Here is an 18,062-nt window from a genome sequence, read left to right as displayed (position 1 = left end):
TTCTCCCTTCCTTCTCGTCCCTACTGCCCCCTTGCCTTCCTTTTGTCATAATTGTGAAATTTTGTCTGCTAGGTAGTAAGTGCTTTATGGACAAGACAGGTACGGTATAGATTTGATCACTTTGATATGCTTCTTTCTGTGTAACGCGACTTACTGCTACTACACCTAAAGAACGCTGCCAGCATGTTTAATATATTGCTAGCTGCTGAATTGTGGTGTTGTTATCTGCAACTCTGGGCTTACCCCAGCCTTCTGATCATTAACTATGTCAGACAGAGTCAGGAGATGTAAAGCATTTACGCGTTGTGTGAGAGAGGAAGAACACATTTTCTATTCGGTTAGCCCTAGACCATGTGCTGGTATTGTAGCCAGGGTGTCGAAACCTCGTCACCGGAGTAGCTGAGGGATCTGAACCGCATAGTGAATCGCCGCCAAAATCAGTGATCTTGACATTGACATTGAAGTCGAGAAGGAAGTTTGTTGGTGAGAGATCACAATATAACTTGTAGGGCATGAAGAACACCTAGCGCTTCAGCAGCCTGTCTACTCCATCAGGGTCGAAGTTAAAGCATTATATTTTGCTGGTTCCCTTAAATATATTCTTGGAGATTTCCATTCTCCAGGTACTCCATCGTACAGCAGCAGGCTTTTTGTCCCAGTGGATTTATCCTAGTCACACATGGATGCTCTCCTATCATTGCATAAATCTTAGCCTCAAGACACATATTTTGACGGTGATCCTCCTCTTCGGGAGGGCAATATGGATTCGGAATAGGTGTATTCATAACGGCACCAGATGGTAATCGTTCAAGAACGACAGTTCCACCCCAGGCCAAAATTTTGCCCTTAGTGACATATGTTTCTGGAGTTTGACTGGGGCCGGAACAAAGTGAAAGGTCAGCTCCTTCCTTCAGTCCGGGAATGCATATGTATGTAATATTTTTGGGATACGGTTTGGGTGTTTGGCTCCTTTCTATTGTAGATGGTATAGCTGTTCTCTAGATGTGGTCCATACCGCTAGATCGAAGCTTTGGATTAACAACTGACCGAGTCAGTTCTAGGTCGTCTATGATGGCGTAGCTAAGAAGGGGGGAGCAAGAACTGGAGAAGGACAGAAAAGAGATGCGCCAGAACCAGTATTTTTGGGTTCTGCGATCCACAGGGACATAGCATCCACTCATCTACAACGGCCAAGCTTGACTGCCTTCCAGTTCTCACTCACGGAATATATACTGTGTAATAGAACGCCTAGAGGGTGTAGCGGAAGCCAGAAGCCTGCTGAGCCGGTGTTGGCCCATTCCGGCCAGTATCAATGCCATTGTCAAGCTTATGGTTTTGTCGTCGAAGATACATCCGGGTTCCGGTGGCTGCAATTATGGCAACGGCAGATGCGGCCAGATTGACCAAGAAAGCAACCAGATACCGCGGTGATGAACCATATAGATAGGAACACCACACTAAACATGACATATTAGCTCCAGGTGCAGGTAGTGAAAAGCGTAGGGTGTACCATTTGGAGTATTGCAGACAGCATTGATCAAAGCGATGGCGGAAGCACGCTTGATGGTTGGCTGGGACAGGGAACCGGCCACCCAGGAAAGAACGACAATTGCCGCCGCGTAGAAGGAGCCAGGCATCATCATCATAGCAACATCTGCATCGTAGTCAGCGGTTTTGGTGTGCTCATATTGAGACTATATTATGGCAGCCCTGCTTACATCGTGCGGCTGTATTCAATGTGGCGACGGCGATGATGTTTGCAGCGAGACAGATGATCATCGGACATACAATATGCCAATAACGTTCTTGTTTCTAAAGTGATGGTGAGCAAGTCTGAGTGAAGGAGGTGGAGTCTCAAGTTATGTACCTTGTCGGAATGGAATCCATTGATCACCATTACAATGACGCAAAGAATGTAAGGGGGCTGTCAGCAGCATTAGTCACCAGATTACAAAGCTTAAGAGAATGGGAGCATATTTACCGCAGTGAGGGCATAAGTCTCGTTACGGTTGTACCCTAGCGTGGCCACAACAGAAGGGAAGAAGTTGCTCACGGCAGCCGCAATATAAATCTGCGGCCGTTGTCAGTCTTAGCAGAGTAAAGCCGTCAGAATAAGAGACCCACAGCGTATAGCGTCGCCATGAGTAGCCAAGTCTTCGGGTCGGTCACGGCCATTGAAACACCCTTCTTAGCACTAATCTCGTCCGCATTGTCTTGTTGTCCTTGATCTTCCTCGAAGTTCCATACAAGCCATTCTTTTTCTAACTTGGTGAAACCCCTCAGAGTCGTCAGCTTGTTAGGAAGGATGAAAGCAATAATAATAGCCAAGGCAATAGTGAGCACGCCTTCAATCAGGAAAAGCTAAAGAGGCATATGTCAGAAACCAAGCCAGGGAGCCGAAAGAAGAAGCAGAGAACATACTCACCCATCGCCAGCCTTCCATTCCGCTTTTTCCATCCAGCTCAAGGATACCAATAGCGAAGAGTCCACCAAACGCGTTACCGAGCTGGGACCCGGAGTATAAGATGGCTGTCCGTAGAGCATATTGCTTTCGAGTGTAGAATAGCGACATGTAGAATAAGGCACCAGGGAAGAAAACGGCTTCGATAAAGCCGAGGAAGAAGCGGGAAGCCATAAGACCGGCAAAGTTATGGACTATAGCGGTGAGAGCCGAGAGGAGACCCCAGAGGGCCATCGCTATACAAATATAAATGCCAGGCCATCGAATCTTGCCGACAATAATGTTTGATGGGACCTGCATTAAAACTACACGAGCATAGTTAGCAGCGAAAGTGCGAGGGGCGTTGGAAATATAATTACTGTAACCAACAAACAGAATGCTGACACAAGTCTGGTATTGCACACCCGAGATGTGTAGATCCTCTTCGATGCCAGCGAGCTTAGCCGCGGCGATGTTCTGTCGGTCAAGATAGTTCAAAATGTACATGGTAACCATGCATGGCATAATCAGAGCATCCAACTTCAGCGTCGCTCTGCGACCAATCTTGGTATATTCTACCTCAGACAGTGCTCTGAGGGAAGCTGGCTTCATCGGTAGCCCTGTGGCCCCCTTCGACAGCTGCTTTTCATTAATGTCTTCGATGCATGATGAGTGGGAATTTTCCTTATCAGCCATACTGAAGTATGAGTGCCGGGTATTCCAAAGAGAAAGTAGCAATGGGAGTTATTCTTGGGGGTAGGATTTGGGTGGGAGAGGCGAGTGTTTCATATAGCTCTCTGTGTACGCCAAGGTCTGGGAAACCCTAGGGAGACAGGAATGGTCTCATACGGTACTATAGACAAGCTGGATGGCCTGGATTAAAGTTTAAAGAGGATTGCGGGGGGCCGCCTTTCCCACGCGGGGTAGAACTGGGGACAGAGATAGATGTTGTGCGTGGGGGTCAAAATCCTAATGATCATAAATGGGGAATCTCTGCGGCCCCAATGACCTGTGGGGGTAGCATACCCCCACGCTCTTCTCCGCGTTTTAGGGTTATTCGGATGTCAGACACGTGTGGGTCCACCCTCACAGGGCTGAAGATGAGCCGAAGATGAGCCGAAGATGAGCCGAAGAAGCCGGTGTCCTATTTAAACCCCGCAATACAACTGAACACCGCATAAGCGACACTGTATGCGTTGTGCCCTGCGTTGCGTTCTCTTTTCACGGTTTTACGAAATTACCTTTGTGGAAACCTTAGTATGGCTGCAAAAGCTATCGAAAGGTATTTCTCTCTGGAGGGGAGGACAGGGATGGTAACAGGCGGGACCCGAGGCATCGGAGCCGCGATGGCCATTGCACTGGCTGAAGCTGGTGCGGACGTTATATTGATCCAGGTAATTCGGATTATGAACAACTTGTTTTGTGAAGGACCTTTGATTCTGATGATACCGATGGGTACAGCGGGATGAAAGTAACTTGGGTACTAAGCAAAAGATTGAAGCCATGGGAAGAAAAGCATGGATCTACACATGCGACCTAGCATCGGATCAGGATGTATCCGAGTTGACTGCGAGGGTGCTGAGGGATGGCCATGATGTTAGCATTTTGGTGACGTGTGCCGGTATTCAGAGACGGCATCCAAGCCATAAGTTTCCCAAGGAGGATTGGGATGAGGTGAGCTTACCCCTAGTCTCTACCTGCCTTTCATGCTAATGTTGGACACCAGGTCCTGCAGGTCAACCTGTCCACAGTGTTTACCCTATGCCGGGATGTCGGCGCACATATGCTCACTCGGACCCCTGATGCGATGGGGCATCGCGGAAGCATTATCAACATTGCCAGCCTAGTCTCTTTCCAGGGCGGGTTGACTGTGCCAGCTTATGCGGCGGCTAAGGGTGGAGTATCCCAGTTAACCAAAGCCTTATCTAATGAGTGGGCCTCCCAGGGCGTCAATGTGAATGCTATTGCGCCTGGGTACGTCGTCACGGACATGAATGAGGCATTAATCAATGATAAGGATCGGGCGGCCAGCATTCTGGCTAGAATTCCTGCCGGTCGATGGGGCACCTCAGAGGACTTCATCGGGGCGACGATCTTCCTAGCCAGCAAGGCCAGCCTATATGTGTCTGGCGAGATTCTTACAGTGGACGGCGGATGGATGGGGAGGTAAATTCTGTACATCCAATTTAGTACTCCATATAATTCTCAAAAGCTAAAAAATGGAGCTACCATGACTGCTAGGCTCTGAGAATCCTGAGCTCATGTCATAGAAGGGTATCCGGCCTTGCTGTTTGAATTCATGGGGCGTTAGTGTTGACGCAACCCCCACGCCCAGCTGATTAAAGTAACTATAGGACAAGAAATGTTATATATATACAGCAAAATAGGCCTCTGGGGTAGTGACTTTATTCAGAGCGTATACGATAATATAGGGTTTCTTCTTGATTCGGAACTGCACCCATGTCGCCATCAATGATTAGAGCCTCCGTTTTACACGGTGTAAAGGAGCTGAGGATTGTGAGCTTATCCAACAAGGCTAATTGCCGCAATGTAGAGTATAATCGCTCACATCTGGGTATAGGAAGAAAGACAGATTCCGCCTCCTGGGCCATTTGAGTTGCAAATATCAGTCCGAAGCACAGGTATCTGTGGGTCTGACCAGCATTACTATAATCACTACCGCAACGGCGACATCTGTATCAAGGAGCCGATGACTCTTGGCCATGAAAGCTCCGGAATTGTTGAGGCAGTGGGATCTGAAGTGCCCCAGGGAAGCTTTAAAGTGGGAGACCGTGTGGCACTCGAGGTTGGCGTGCCATGTGAGACTTGCAAGTTCTGCAGAGAAGGGCGGTATAATATTTGTCCCTCAATGAGTTTTCGTAGTTCTGCAAAGTCGTTTCCACACTTTCAGGGCACATTGCAGCAACGGATCAACCATCCCGCACGATGGTGTCATTTTTGAGTTGAACCTCTGCCCAGTAGAAAGAATCCACTGATAGTCCTAGGCTGCCTGATAACGTTTCCCTGGCGGAGGGTGCTCTACTTGAGCCTCTCAGCGTTGCTATTCATGGGGTGCGGCGATCGTTGCTTCATGTAGGGGGCACGGCGTTGGTTCTTGGGGCCGGAGCCATAGAATTGTTGACCGCTGCAATGCTCCGAGTCGAAGGCGCTGGCAAGATAGTCATTGCGGATATCGATCAAGAAAGAGTTATCTTCGCTACTCAGAACGAGTTCGCCGATCTGGGCTTCGCAGTCCCCAGAAACAACGGCGTAACGATCGAGGAGAAGCTAGCAATTGGGCGAGAAACTGCGAAGTTGGCTGTGACCGCCGGTGATATAGAAGGATTTGATGCTGTTTTTGAGTGTACAGGCGTTGAGGCTTGTGTCCAGACAGCAATTTACGTATGTTTTCCTTTGGTGTACCTGGAAACACCTATATTGCTACTGAGGAGCTTACTAACTGGTCTATGACTAGGCTACTCGCCCAGGAGGTAGGGTAATGCTGATCGGTATGGGTATACCAATCCAAACCCTACCCGTCTCAGCAGCAGCTTTGCGTGAAGTCGACATAGTAGGCGTCTTCCGCTACTGCCAGACATATCCGTATGGAATCTCCGTACTTGAAAACAAGGGTAATCCTGAAGCAGAAGGGCTCTGTCGGGACCTACCAGCCCTCTCAAAGTTAATTACACATCGTTTCGTGGGACTTAACTCTATCCCAAATGCCTTTGAAATGGCAGGCAAGGGCATTGATTCGGAGGGAAAGCAGGTGCTTAAGGTACTGATTGAGATGGAGGAGGAATAATTTTGCACAGAGCCGCTTTGACAAGGAACTTCAAAAATTATAACAACCCCCTTACCCCAGTTTTCCCTCCCGCAAGACCGGAGGACAGAACTGGGCCACATAGTTATGACCCCCACGCGGCCGCGTCATGATCACGGACAAGTTTAGAACTGAAGCCCTTCAAACGGACAAAGAATTCCTTCATGCGGGGCGTCGGGGCGTCTCCGCTTCCCCAACTTCAGAAGGAAACCCCCATGTCGGGTACTATCCTTCGAGCTGGAGTGGTCCGTAATGTTCGAGATAACTCGGTACTAAGCGTTAGTTGTTTGCTACCGAAGGAGCTACGAGGATGTCTCAACTGTATGCAGTGGAGGCCAGCTATTTCTTAGCTGGGCCGAGTTGGGGGTACAATAAAATCCATGACAATGTCAATTTTCAAGTGAAGACTTTTTTTCACTTCTTCGAATATTGTTTTCCGGCTCTTCCATCGTCAAATGTTTTGACCGAAGGCCTCCTTTTGCTTGACAACAAGATGGCTGCGTCTAACGGCCATAGCAATAACGGAATCACTGAGGTCCTTAAGCCCGGTATATACGTGCCGACTATCGCTTTCTTTGACGCAAACGACGTCATCGACGTAGATACAACTGCGAAACACTGCGTCCGTCTCGCCAAATCTGGTGTGGCAGGGATTGTCACACACGGTAGCAATGGAGAAGCGGTTCACTTGAGCCACGAAGAGCGGATGCTCATCAATCAGAGCACCCGCGATGCACTTGACTTGGCTGGATTCACGCATATGCCTTTAATTGTGGGATGCGGAGCACAATCCACGCATGAAACGATCCAACTTTGCAAAGAAGCGGCCCAGACCGGAGGTAGTTATGCTCTCGTGCTCCCGCCCGCATACTACGGATCACTTCTGTCAAATCACGCTATAATACAACATTTCAGGGATGTCGCTGATGCTTCGCCCATTCCCATTCTGATTTACAACTTCCCCGGTGCCTGCAGCGGCCTTGACCTCAACTCCGATGTGATTTTGGCTCTTGCTGAGCATCCACGGATTGCCGGTGTGAAGCTGACGTGTGGTAATACGGGCAAGCTTGCAAGGATTGTGTCACAAGCTAGGCCCCTTTTCCGCACTATGGGAGGTTCCGTGGACTTCACGCTCCAGGCTCTTGTGGTGGGCGGACATGGTATAATCGGTGGACTCGCCAATCTATGCCCTCGTGCTTGCGTCAGGGTTATGGAGCTGTATAATGAGGGTATGCTAGAGGAAGCTCGATAAATGCAGGCGATTGTTGCTCGAGCCGACTGGATTGCTATCAAGGGAGGTTTTATTGCCGTCAAGAGTGCGATGAATGCGTTTTACGGGTATGGGGGTTTACCGCGGAAACCGTGTCAGGGTTTAGAAGGTGAGAAGCTAGCTCAGATTGAATCTGGCTTTTCGGAGGTGATTCACCTGGAAAGGAAGCTGCAAATGATTACTGGTTAGGCTAGATTTGCTTTAATGCACTCCAGATTGACTTCACATTATATGATGATACTGGAAGTTGTGCTAGTGGATTAGGGCTTTGATAAAGAAGTATAGAAGTATAGAAGTATAGAAGGACTAGAACTCTACCAGGATCCATAAGAACATACGAGCCTCGCAAGACTTAACCATGAAGGAATGTATGGCTCATTAGCGATATCACGGCTTACCGTAGTTCCTTTTCAAAGGAAAAACAAAAGTACTGAATGTAATAAAAGAGTCTACTATTTGATCTTTTGGAGTACTGGAGCTTTTCTGACAACGCATCGCAACCCTCTCCACCGTCAGACAATGGCAGTTTCATGGACCCCACGCCCAGTTTAATACACCCCCACGCTATTCTGAGATGCCCAGGTGTTCCATTGGTGTGATTGTCGAGAATTGCGGCCTTTGACCTTACATTATCGGATATATATATCCGGTTCCTCTCAAATAGTAGTTAATTATAGTTCTTATTCCTCGGTTGAACTTCTTATCTCCCGCCGTTATCTCTCACCATGGCAAAAATCAAGTCTGTCGAGTATTTTCGTGTCAAACCTCGATGGCTGATGGTCAAAATCTGCGATGAGGTAGGAGGGTATGGCTGGGGTGAAGCTACCCTAGAAGGCCACGACCTGGCTGTTGAGGGAGCACTAGACGAGATGATTGTCCGGCTGATTGGACTAGAAGCAAAGTGAGTACGAACGCGCTCTTATTTTCGTCGGTTACATTTGCTGACAACACCAGCAACATTGAACACATATGGCAGTTGTTTTGGAGACATGGCTTTTACCGTGGAGGCCCTGTCTTCATGTCGGCGCTTTCCGGAATCGATATTGCTCTCTGGGATCTGAAGGGTAGGAAGGATAGCGAGATCGCCGTCGTTATCGGGACTAACAACGTTGCTAGGTCGGTCTTTAGGGGTTCCAGTTTATGAGCTTCTCGGCGGCCAGGTGCGCCAAAAGGTTCAAGTGTACGCCTGGATTGGAGGAGACAGACCAAGCGACGTTGAAGTAGCTGCGTGAGTGGCTTTCCAAACCAAAGAAATCGAACACTTCTAATAATCACCCCAGAAAAGCTCGCATCGCACAGGGCCTGAAGTGCGTCAAGATGAACGCTACTGAAGACGTAAACTGGGTGGACTCTCCAGAAGTCCTCGATGCCACGGTAGAACGCCTCAAGGCAGTCAAGGCCCTCGGCCTCGATGCTGGGTTGGACTTCCACGGCAGACTGCACAAGCCCATGGCCAAGCAGCTCGCAAAGGCCCTGGAGCCATACAAGCCCCTCTTCATCGAGGAGCCGCTTCTCTGCGAGCATCCGGAAGCTATCAAGAAGCTCTCGGACCAGACAACCATTCCTATTGCGTTCGGAGAACGTCTCTACACACGCTGGGATGTGAAGCGGTTCCTGGAAGATGCTTCAGTGGATATCTTACAGCCGGATATTGCTCATGCGGGTGGAATCTCGGAAACAAAGAAAATCGCCAACCTGGCTGAAGCTTATGATGTGGCGATTGCACCGCATTGTCCTCTGGGACCTGTTGCCTTTGCCGCATCTTTGCACATCGCCTTGTCAACTTCGAATTTTGCCATCCTTGAGATGAGCCTGGGCATGCATTATAATACTGAGGCGGGTGATATTGACTTACTCACGTACTTGAAAGACCAAAGTGTCTTTGATATCGAAGATGGATATGTTAAGGCTCCGACGGGAGTAGGGTTGGGTATTGAGGTTGACGAGGACTTGGTTCGAAAGATCGCAGCGGAAACAGCACCGTGGCAATGTAAGGAGTTCTTTGGTCCGGATGGAGGAATCCGAGAATGGTAGTTCTCACCCTAACATACAGCACAACACCTGTGGTTGGTTGGACAATAGGAAAAGGCATTTGAAGCTAGCAGTGTCGGGAAAGTGAGGGTTTGCCGGCGGCATGATTCCTCAGCGCCGATGGGCTCAGGTTACTCTTCTCTGCCCAGCCGGATTGTAAAGTCGAACAATATAACTTCAGTCCTTACCCGCTCGTAGACGTTTGATAAAATCTCCTCCATACTTGAATCCGTCGACCACTCCAATCGGCACGATGAGTGTATCCACGATTTTGAACCGACTGTCTGCGCTCGACACCAACACAGTGTCTGATGCCCTAGATTTTCTGGAGCTCAAAGGAGCCACTTACGGTCTGCGACCACTCTGGGACTGCCCGAAAATTGTTGGACGTGCCAGCACTGTGAAAGTGGGCCCCAAGACTGATGCTGCTCCCACGACCCATCTGCTTACCCCGGTCGTCGATGCCGTCAGGACAGACGATCGCATTCTCGTCATCTCCGGCGGCATCAAGGGCGTCTCATGCTGGGGCGACATCCTCGCCAACGCTTCGAAAGAGAAGCGCATCCGTGGAACTATTATTGACGGCATGAGCCGTGATATTGACGGCAGCCGGGAGGTCGGCTATCCCGTCTACGGCCGGGGAGTGACCATGATCAGCGCGCGCAATCGAGTGGTGCAAATAGAGTCCGGTACGCCGCTGCAAATGCGTGGCGTCACCGTCAACCAAGACGACTATGTGATCGCCGACAACTGCGGAACGGTATTTGTCCCAGCCGAGCGCATCGAGGAGGTCCTATGCCTTGCTGAGCGCATCAACCGTCGTCAGAACCTCATGGTTCAGGCTGTCCGATCAGGCAAGCCCGTCTCGGAGGTCATGCACGACAGACACTTCGAAGCGATCCGCGACAGTGACGCGTCTGCGTTGTCCTCCCAGCGAAACCCCAAGAAGGCGTGCCCAGAAGATAAAGAGTTGGTTGCCCTCTTTACCGATTCGGATACCCCCGGCGTCTCAGACGCGCTCGATAAGCTGGGTATATCTGGACAGGCGTTCGGAATCATGCCGTTGACCAACTACAAGAAGGTGGTCGTGGGGCCGGCCTTCACGGTCCGCTACGTCCCCGCCAGCGACCCCCCAGGCAATGTTGGTGATTTCATCGATGATGTGGCTGTTGGTGACTTTGTGGTTATCGACAACGGCGGTCGCACAGATTGTACTGTATGGGGAGATATCATGACGCAGTACGCCGGCCTGCGAGGGATTTCAGGCACTGTTATCGACGGGGTCTGCCGTGATGTGGATCGTGCGATCAAGGACGACTATCCCCTCTTCACCGCTGGGCGTTGGATGCGGACCGGCAAGGACCGGGTTCAGGTCGGAGGCGTTAATGAGTCGGTGGGCATCGGCAAAGTACGTGTCAACCCTCGCGACATTGTTGTTGCAGATGCAAACGGCGTCGTGATCGTCCCACGACACCGGGCCCGTGAGGTGGCTGAAGTTGCCCGGAAGATCGAGAAGACAGAAGAAGGCATCCGGGAAATGATTGCCGGCGGGTCGACCATCGCGGAGGCGCGAAAGCAACATGGATACCACACACTGCAGCGTCATGATAAGAATCGGAGTTGTCAAAAAGGCGAGGCTGTATTATGAGAACAATCCCCCGTGGACTGGCAGTCTTTCCTCATGCAGACAACTTGTTGCTGTTACCCAAGTTGGGTCAACGGAGAGATCAAAGTGAGATACCTATAATACATGATTTCAAGTATTACTTTTAACGTAAGGATCTTTCAATCGACTTGCGTAACTTGAAACTTGCAAAGGGATATGTACAGTACTACATAATGTAGCTCCTCCTGGTTGCGCATACAACGTGCCATAGATGCGACTTGCATTGGACTGAGGCATTCCAACACTGATATACTGCTGAAGGATGTGGATATACAGCCAGCAGTACGCAAATCCTTGCAATTCCTACATTACAAGGCATCATGAACGCGCAACTTGCAGTTCACTGGTATACCAGTTCTGCATCGCCCGGATATCGTAGCTCAATGCCACAGTATCGAAGACTTTCAGATGCTCCCTGCCCAAAGCTCCGTTATTTGACAATCGGCCGACCCACTTTCCATATTTCCTGGCTGCGGCCACAATCTTGTCAATGGCATCCACAAGCTCAGGCTCATCCCCTTTCGCGGGCACATGGCCCAGGAGCGACAAAGCCAGGTCGTTGGGCCCGATGAAAATCATATCTTCCTCAGAGATCAGCCAAACGCCAAAGTTGTGCAAGATTAGGGGGGTTTCTAATAATCAACTAACCAACGCCAGGTACAGCACAGATAGCGTCAACATTCTCGAGCCCCAGTTTCGATTCGATTTGAAGACACGTGATAAGCGTTTTGTTCGCTGTTTCCATGTACGTCTGGATGTCAATTCCGTGTGTAATGGCTGGGAACGCCGAACCTTGCCCACGAAGTCCTTGTGGGGGAAATTTGGAATAGGTGACCACAGCCCGAGCTTCCTCGGCGGTATTGATTTGAGGGACGACGATGCCACTTGAATGGTGATCAGTACACTAGAGATGGCGAGGAATTTACATGCCACTTACTGTGCACCGGTATCCAGAGCTCTTTTAATCAAGTCCGAGTGAGTCATTCGGAGACGGACAAGCGGCGACACCCCCATTGAAGCAACAGCGGCAGTCGCGCTGTGCATCGAATCGTCACTTATATGTCCATGCTCACAGTCGATAATGATGCCCTTTTCACGGTGATCAGCTGGGGAGCAGGAACTATAGAAGGTAAGGGAAGTACTGACATCAAGGCCCGTCTGGGCTACAATCTGGGCGGTGCGAAAGGACGGGAGGCCTAAGAATGTCATGATTGGCTTCGCATTGGCTCGGAGAGCATTAAGAAGTCGCAACTGCGGGTTGCATATTGAGGCTGCCATGGCTGAGAGACTATGGTACTCTCGTGAAGAGTGTTCTTTGGAAAACTCCCCAGACAGCTAGCGAAGAGATGCGTGGAATAGGAAGAACACAAGCAGGAAGATGGGTAGCACGATATTTATCAATATGTGTCAAAAATGCCTTAATCAGGCCTATAAAACAGTGAGCATCTTGATCGTTGTTGTTCAGTATCAAAAACAGAGTTAGCCCTAAGTAGAGGTCGTCTCAGTCTGACGGTGAAACAGAACTCAGCCGAACACCTTAAGCATTGCAAATTTGCAATCACTGCTTACTTTTACGTTGCCGATTTCTCGGCCCTTGTTTCTCTCCCCGGTCCAATGATTCAGTCCCTTGAAGAATGTGCAGGACGGGAAAACGACTTTTTGCCGAGCCCCTGGAATAAATACGTAAACATATCAATCAACTAACACAAGAGTTGCACGGAAGTCTCTTTCTTTTCCGATCAAAAATCGCACCCAAGTCAGACCCCTCACCATGTCACTCACGTACTCAACAATTTCGCTTCAGGTTCAGGGTGTGTGCCTCAATATCTCTACAATTCATAGGCTCAACTCCAAGCCACCAATCGTCTTCCTCCATGGCTTTGGCTCCTGCAAGGAAGACCTAGCCGACATAAGCGTGCGTCCCGCCTTTCAGGAGTATGGATATCTCGCCTTTGATGCGCCAGGGTGCGGACATTCGGACACCGACAACCTCTCCGGCACCGACATCCCTTTCCTCGTCGCCGCCACTGAAGCGGTCCTCGCTCACTTCCAGGTCGAGAAATTCCATCTCATAGGCCACTCCATGGGTGGGCTCACCGCGCTCCTCCTGGCCCACCAGAACAACGACCGCGTCCTGAGCTTCGTCGACATCAAAGGCAACCTCGCCCCGGAGGACTGCTTCCTAAGCCGGCAGATCTTCCAGTTCCCGTCCGATGATCCGGGCGCCTTCATGGAGGCCTTCATCACTCGCACCGCCACGGTCAAATCCTACGGCGGCCCCCTGTACGCGAGCACTCTCCGCGCGCGGGTCCGGCCGGGCGCCGTGCGGGCCATCTTCGAGTCCATGGTAGAGTTATCGGATAAAGAGGATTTGCTTGGAATGTTCGTAGGACTGCCGTGCCCGAAGATGTTCATGTTTGGGGAGGAGAACCGCGGGCTATCGTATCTAGGGCGGCTGGCGAAGGAAGGGGTGGAACTAGCCCAGATCACAGAGAGCGGGCACTTCCCCATGTATTCTAACCCCGTGGAGATGTATCGTCGGATCGCGGGGTTCTTGCAGAGCCTTCCTTGAGACACAGTGTGATCGGAAGGGAATCAGTTAGGAATTAGAAATAGAAAGATTAAGCTGTCTCGGTCTGCAGGAGTCAAATGGCTCGAGCCACCGGGAAGAATTCACTATGCCGACTACTTACCATTGACAACAATCGTCGGATACCGGTCAGATATTGCTGCACCGAGATCGTGGGCTAAAGATACCGGAGTGAATAGTGATCTCTGGAAATAGTAGACAAGCTCATCAAAAACACTACCTCAACTACTCAAGTATATTACATCCCGGTACCCCATCTGATCAACTACTCTTCTACCCTCAACAGCGACATCCGTTCCAGAGATGAGCAAACAATACTTGGACCTGCCGGTTGCTCCTGCAGACACGGCCTTTGAGCTGATGGCTGAATATGATGCGGATCCGCACCCAAGCAAAGTCTCCCTGATCGCGGGGGCATACCGCGACGAAGACGGACAACCCTGGGTGCTCCCAAGTGTGAAAGAGGTTTGGACAAACGAAAACCCTCCTATACAAGTATGTATCGAGAAGGATTCCCAACTGATTCAATCAGGCCAAAGCTCGCCGCAGTCAGGATCAGAACCACGAATACCTTGGCATTGCAGGCTCCCCCGCACTCGTTGAATTGGCTCAAGTCCTTACTTTCGGATCCGAAATCATCTCTGGACTGGATAAGAGCATCGCCTCCATTCAAACCGTCTCCGGCACGGGCGCTAACCACATGGCCGCGCATTTCCTAGCACAGCATCTTTGCCCGACCCGGGTCTTCATCCCTTCGCCGACATGGATCAACCACAGGACCATCTGGGCCACCGTTGGGGTGCCCATCGAGGATTATCCGTACTATGCACGGAGAACCGGAGGAGTCGATCTGGAAGGGATGCTCTCTGTGCTCGAAACCACTGCCGAGGCCAGAGACGTGGTGATCCTTCAAGCCTGCGCGCACAACCCTACGGGGGTAGACCTCTCCAAGACCCAGTGGGCCCAAGTCGCAGAGGTCGTGAAGCGGAAGAACCTGTACGTCGTCTTCGACAACGCCTACCAGGGCTTTGCTACCGGTGATGTGGATGGCGACGCGTGGGCGATTCGCTTTTTCGTGGAGCAGATGGTTCTGAACGGCCAGCCCGACCACCCGGGTCTCTGCGTTGCACAATCCTTCTCCAAGAACTTTGGACTCTATGGCGAGCGCGTGGGTGCTCTCCATCTGGTCGTGCCCCGGCATCTTTCCGCACAGGGCGCCCGGTCCGAATTGGTCGCCCTCGCCCGGGCGGAGTACTCCAACCCGCCGCGCTTTGGGGCGAGTATCGTCGAGACTGTCCTGGCGGATGAGCAGCTGAGGGCCCAATGGCAGAGAGATTTGAACACGATGAGCTCGAGGATCGAGGCAATGCGGCATGAGCTTTGCGAGAGGCTAGAGACTAACGGGATACCGGGGAGTTGGTCGTCTATTAAGAGCCAGATTGGTATGTTCAGCTATACGGGGCTTGATCGAGAGCAGGTCGCCCGCCTGCGGAAGGAGTATCACATTTATCTCTTGCCCTCGGGGCGGATGAGTATTTGCGGGCTGAACAAAAGGAATATCGAGTATGTGGTGAGCGCATTTGCGCAGGTCATTGGCTTGGGTTGTAATTAATTGGTGAGAAGGAAGTACAAGATACAAAGAGACCTCCATCAAAGTAACTGGCTAAGAGGTCGCATTTTTCCTGTTTCAAAGAGCGCAAAAGAAAAGGAGGGTTCCCAGTGGGGCTCATTATAAATGCAATATACTATAGTTAGTAATTCTCCCCAACTTTCTTACCAAATATCAGTGGCGAATACTTCCGTCTTCTCGGCAAAACTTCAAGATGCCGAGTGTCGAGACTCCTCCTCCCCTCGTTTTTGACATACGCTTTCTCAGATACAATAAGAACAAGGACTTTATCGACTGAATACTTCAGTTTTCCCAGCAATGCCTCTTCACAACTATCAGCCCAAGCAGCAGAAGAAAAAGCCTGTCGCGTGCGTCACCAGCAGCCCCTTTCATCTGCTCTGCTCTAACCTCGGATGCCAGTTGCAATCGATGTCATGCTCATAAAGTCAAATGTTCCGGCGAAAAGCCCTGTGCCCGATGTCGTCAAGCGGGCTGTAGTTGCGAATATGTCCAACGTGACAGGAAGCTCAAGGTCAATGAGAGGTAACAACTCCTGCTCCTGCTCGCCGACTCTATCTAATGTACAATTCCACCCTTTCGCCTAGCTATATCGATCAGATCCTTCTTGAGAACGCTCACCTCAAGAACGATTGGAAAATATTACTTCTTCTCGCCCGTCACCTGCCACTTCAGACCATATCCCCTCTAATCTCCCCCAAGACGCTTATCACACAGTCCGAAATCCACTGCTAGGAGAGCGTGCTTGGTTCTATCCTTACGATCCCTCAGCTCCTCCGATATATATGGGAGTCGCTGCCTGTACGGCCTTCGCGACACGATTGCGGCAATTTCTTACCGGGAACCCGAATGCACCTCACATTGCTCGAACCCAGTACACGCCAGAGGCATTGCTGCTCGAGGCAGAGACCGAATGGCCGAGGCTTCCACAAGCCCGTCTACTCGTCCGTATTGCCTTCAACCAGTTAAGCCGCGTATATCATCTGTTTCTGCGCAAAACTACGCTGGAGCAATTAGAGTCAATTTATCGGGATCCCTCGAAACGTGACGACCCGTCTTTGACATGCAAATTCTTTGCCCTTTTTGCCTTAGGGGAGGTATACTCCTCTCGATCCGATTATTCGACTCGAGGTCGAGTGCCGGGCGTCAAATGCTATGTTCGAGCAATGAATTTGACGCCCATTCTACCAGAACGGCCTGCGTTGATTCATGTCGAAAGTTTGTTGCTATTGGTTTGTATACAAGGCCCTGCATGTTCAACTATACTAACAGGCAAACCTAGTCTCTTTTTTCATACTTCCTCAATCGACGTCATGCAGCGTACATGTTGATTGGCAATGCCATGCGCCTTGGCCTGATACTAGGATTGAACCATAACATCTCTGAACGCCAATGCACAGATCCCACGGAGCGACAGCACCGAATTCGGCTTTGGTGGGCTATATACATCTATGATCGTATGTGGGGTTCCAAAACAGGGTTTCCACTTCAAATTCGAGATGATGATATTCATGTCGACATGCCATCCGACGTCTCTTGTCCTGCATTTGAGGAGCAATTCTCCGATACCGCATACTTGGTCGCCAGTATCCAGTTAGCTCGAATCGTCGGCCAGGTTATCGAGAAGATTTACAGCCGGAAGCAACATCCAGAGTCGTTCTTGCAAAGAGAACAGCAATTGTTGCTTGCGCAGCAGGAGTGGCTGCAGTCCCTCCCAGCACACATCAGGCTACGCACTGATGAAGGTCCTCCATCCAAGCATATCATCTCTCTTCACCTGCAGTTCAACCAGGTCAGTTCAATTATGTGTTGGCACGCCTATCAATCTTACTGAAGACTTCCAGTGTGTCATCTTGGCTACACGCCCTATCATTCTTCATGCTCTTCTCCAGCAACGAGGTCAGCGTGAGAACAGTAAAGGCCTCCCGCAACCTGTCATTACACTGAGTGAAGCCTGTATCCATGCTGCCCGACATTCGCATGCTCTGATCATCGAAGAATGGGTCAATGCCTCCCTGCCTATGTATGGCTACTTCTACGCTCAGTACTTGTTCTCCTCGGCCATAGTTCTTGTCATATCCGGGCTCCTGCCAGCTATCGGCAACCCCGCGGATCTCGACTCCCTTGAGGTGGCGATTGAAATATTGTCCCGGATGAGTGATCATGGAAACCTTGCGGCGGCGGAGTTCCACAAGAATCTCAAGCAAGTCGAACAATCTTTGTCGGTTGATGTCGGCAAAAGTGCCGATCAAGCCGGTCAATTACCCCGACAATCGCTCCAAAGGCCCTTCGTGCTCCCTCCCGCAGGAGATCATGCCATTGAAAACGGCGTCCCCCCTCTCCCCGTTGCAGGTTTCACCACTGAAATGGCCTTCTTGGAACCGATGATGCAGGACTTCCTTGCTAGGCCAGATACCGAGATTGAAGCCATCCACCCCGATCTACTCACCATCGGAGAGTCAGCTGGGGCGGACTTTTGGCCAACAACATTTTGGACGTCGTAGTCGTATCAGCGAAATGCAGCCATGCTCCAATCACGAGATAATGTCCATTGATCGCATATGAACAACAGCGCCAACGACGAGCTGCCTTCTGTGCTACATACCGGAGCACTC

The 18,062-nt window shown here is 50.6% G+C and overlaps 8 protein-coding genes across 8 annotated transcripts; 6 read left to right on the top strand and 2 right to left on the bottom strand.

Moving 5' to 3' along the window:
- Positions 1–1,248: 1,248 nt before the first annotated feature.
- On the bottom strand, positions 1,249–3,052 carry CDV56_108247 (uncharacterized protein; the record flags this gene model as incomplete). Its single annotated transcript, XM_026761866.1, has 8 exons — positions 1,249–1,457; positions 1,511–1,654; positions 1,719–1,812; positions 1,868–1,924; positions 1,982–2,071; positions 2,125–2,361; positions 2,426–2,766; positions 2,827–3,052. The coding sequence occupies 8 exons, from the start codon at positions 3,050–3,052 to the stop codon at positions 1,249–1,251; spliced, it is 1,398 nt and encodes a 465-aa protein (XP_026616770.1).
- Positions 3,053–3,750: 698 nt separating this feature from the next.
- Positions 3,751–6,245, top strand: CDV56_108162 (uncharacterized protein; the record flags this gene model as incomplete). Its single annotated transcript, XM_026761781.1, has 5 exons — positions 3,751–3,834; positions 3,902–4,114; positions 4,167–4,606; positions 5,446–5,842; positions 5,916–6,245. 5 exons carry the CDS (start codon positions 3,751–3,753, stop codon positions 6,243–6,245), a joined length of 1,464 nt encoding a protein of 487 aa, XP_026616769.1.
- A 511-nt stretch (positions 6,246–6,756) lies between these two features.
- Positions 6,757–7,722, top strand: CDV56_108112 (dihydrodipicolinate synthase family protein; the record flags this gene model as incomplete). The annotated part of the gene is made up of 2 exons (XM_026761731.1): positions 6,757–7,464; positions 7,522–7,722. The coding sequence occupies 2 exons, from the start codon at positions 6,757–6,759 to the stop codon at positions 7,720–7,722; spliced, it is 909 nt and encodes a 302-aa protein (XP_026616768.1).
- A 536-nt stretch (positions 7,723–8,258) lies between these two features.
- Positions 8,259–9,567, top strand: CDV56_108054 (D-galactonate dehydratase; the record flags this gene model as incomplete). Its single annotated transcript, XM_026761673.1, has 4 exons — positions 8,259–8,434; positions 8,488–8,597; positions 8,650–8,761; positions 8,814–9,567. The coding sequence occupies 4 exons, from the start codon at positions 8,259–8,261 to the stop codon at positions 9,565–9,567; spliced, it is 1,152 nt and encodes a 383-aa protein (XP_026616767.1).
- A 250-nt stretch (positions 9,568–9,817) lies between these two features.
- On the top strand, positions 9,818–11,212 carry CDV56_107995 (RraA family protein; the record flags this gene model as incomplete). The annotated part of the gene is made up of 1 exon (XM_026761614.1): positions 9,818–11,212. One exon carries the CDS (start codon positions 9,818–9,820, stop codon positions 11,210–11,212), a length of 1,395 nt encoding a protein of 464 aa, XP_026616766.1.
- Positions 11,213–11,548: 336 nt separating this feature from the next.
- CDV56_107950 (HpcH/HpaI aldolase family protein) lies at positions 11,549–12,508 on the bottom strand (the record flags this gene model as incomplete). The annotated part of the gene is made up of 4 exons (XM_026761569.1): positions 11,549–11,811; positions 11,879–12,114; positions 12,168–12,319; positions 12,377–12,508. The coding sequence occupies 4 exons, from the start codon at positions 12,506–12,508 to the stop codon at positions 11,549–11,551; spliced, it is 783 nt and encodes a 260-aa protein (XP_026616765.1).
- A 493-nt stretch (positions 12,509–13,001) lies between these two features.
- On the top strand, positions 13,002–13,802 carry CDV56_107904 (alpha/beta fold hydrolase; the record flags this gene model as incomplete). Its single annotated transcript, XM_026761523.1, has 1 exon — positions 13,002–13,802. One exon carries the CDS (start codon positions 13,002–13,004, stop codon positions 13,800–13,802), a length of 801 nt encoding a protein of 266 aa, XP_026616764.1.
- A 321-nt stretch (positions 13,803–14,123) lies between these two features.
- On the top strand, positions 14,124–17,951 carry CDV56_107759 (uncharacterized protein; the record flags this gene model as incomplete). Its single annotated transcript, XM_026761378.1, has 6 exons — positions 14,124–14,285; positions 14,353–15,262; positions 15,850–15,972; positions 16,165–16,679; positions 16,730–17,239; positions 17,292–17,951. 6 exons carry the CDS (start codon positions 14,124–14,126, stop codon positions 17,949–17,951), a joined length of 2,880 nt encoding a protein of 959 aa, XP_026616763.1.
- Positions 17,952–18,062: the final 111 nt, after the last annotated feature.

Source organism: Aspergillus thermomutatus, assembly GCF_002237265.1.
Source record: "Aspergillus thermomutatus strain HMR AF 39 chromosome Unknown NODE_35, whole genome shotgun sequence".
NCBI classification, from domain to species: Eukaryota; Fungi; Ascomycota; class Eurotiomycetes; order Eurotiales; family Aspergillaceae; genus Aspergillus; species Aspergillus thermomutatus.
This window is presented reverse-complemented; position numbering and strand designations above follow the sequence as displayed.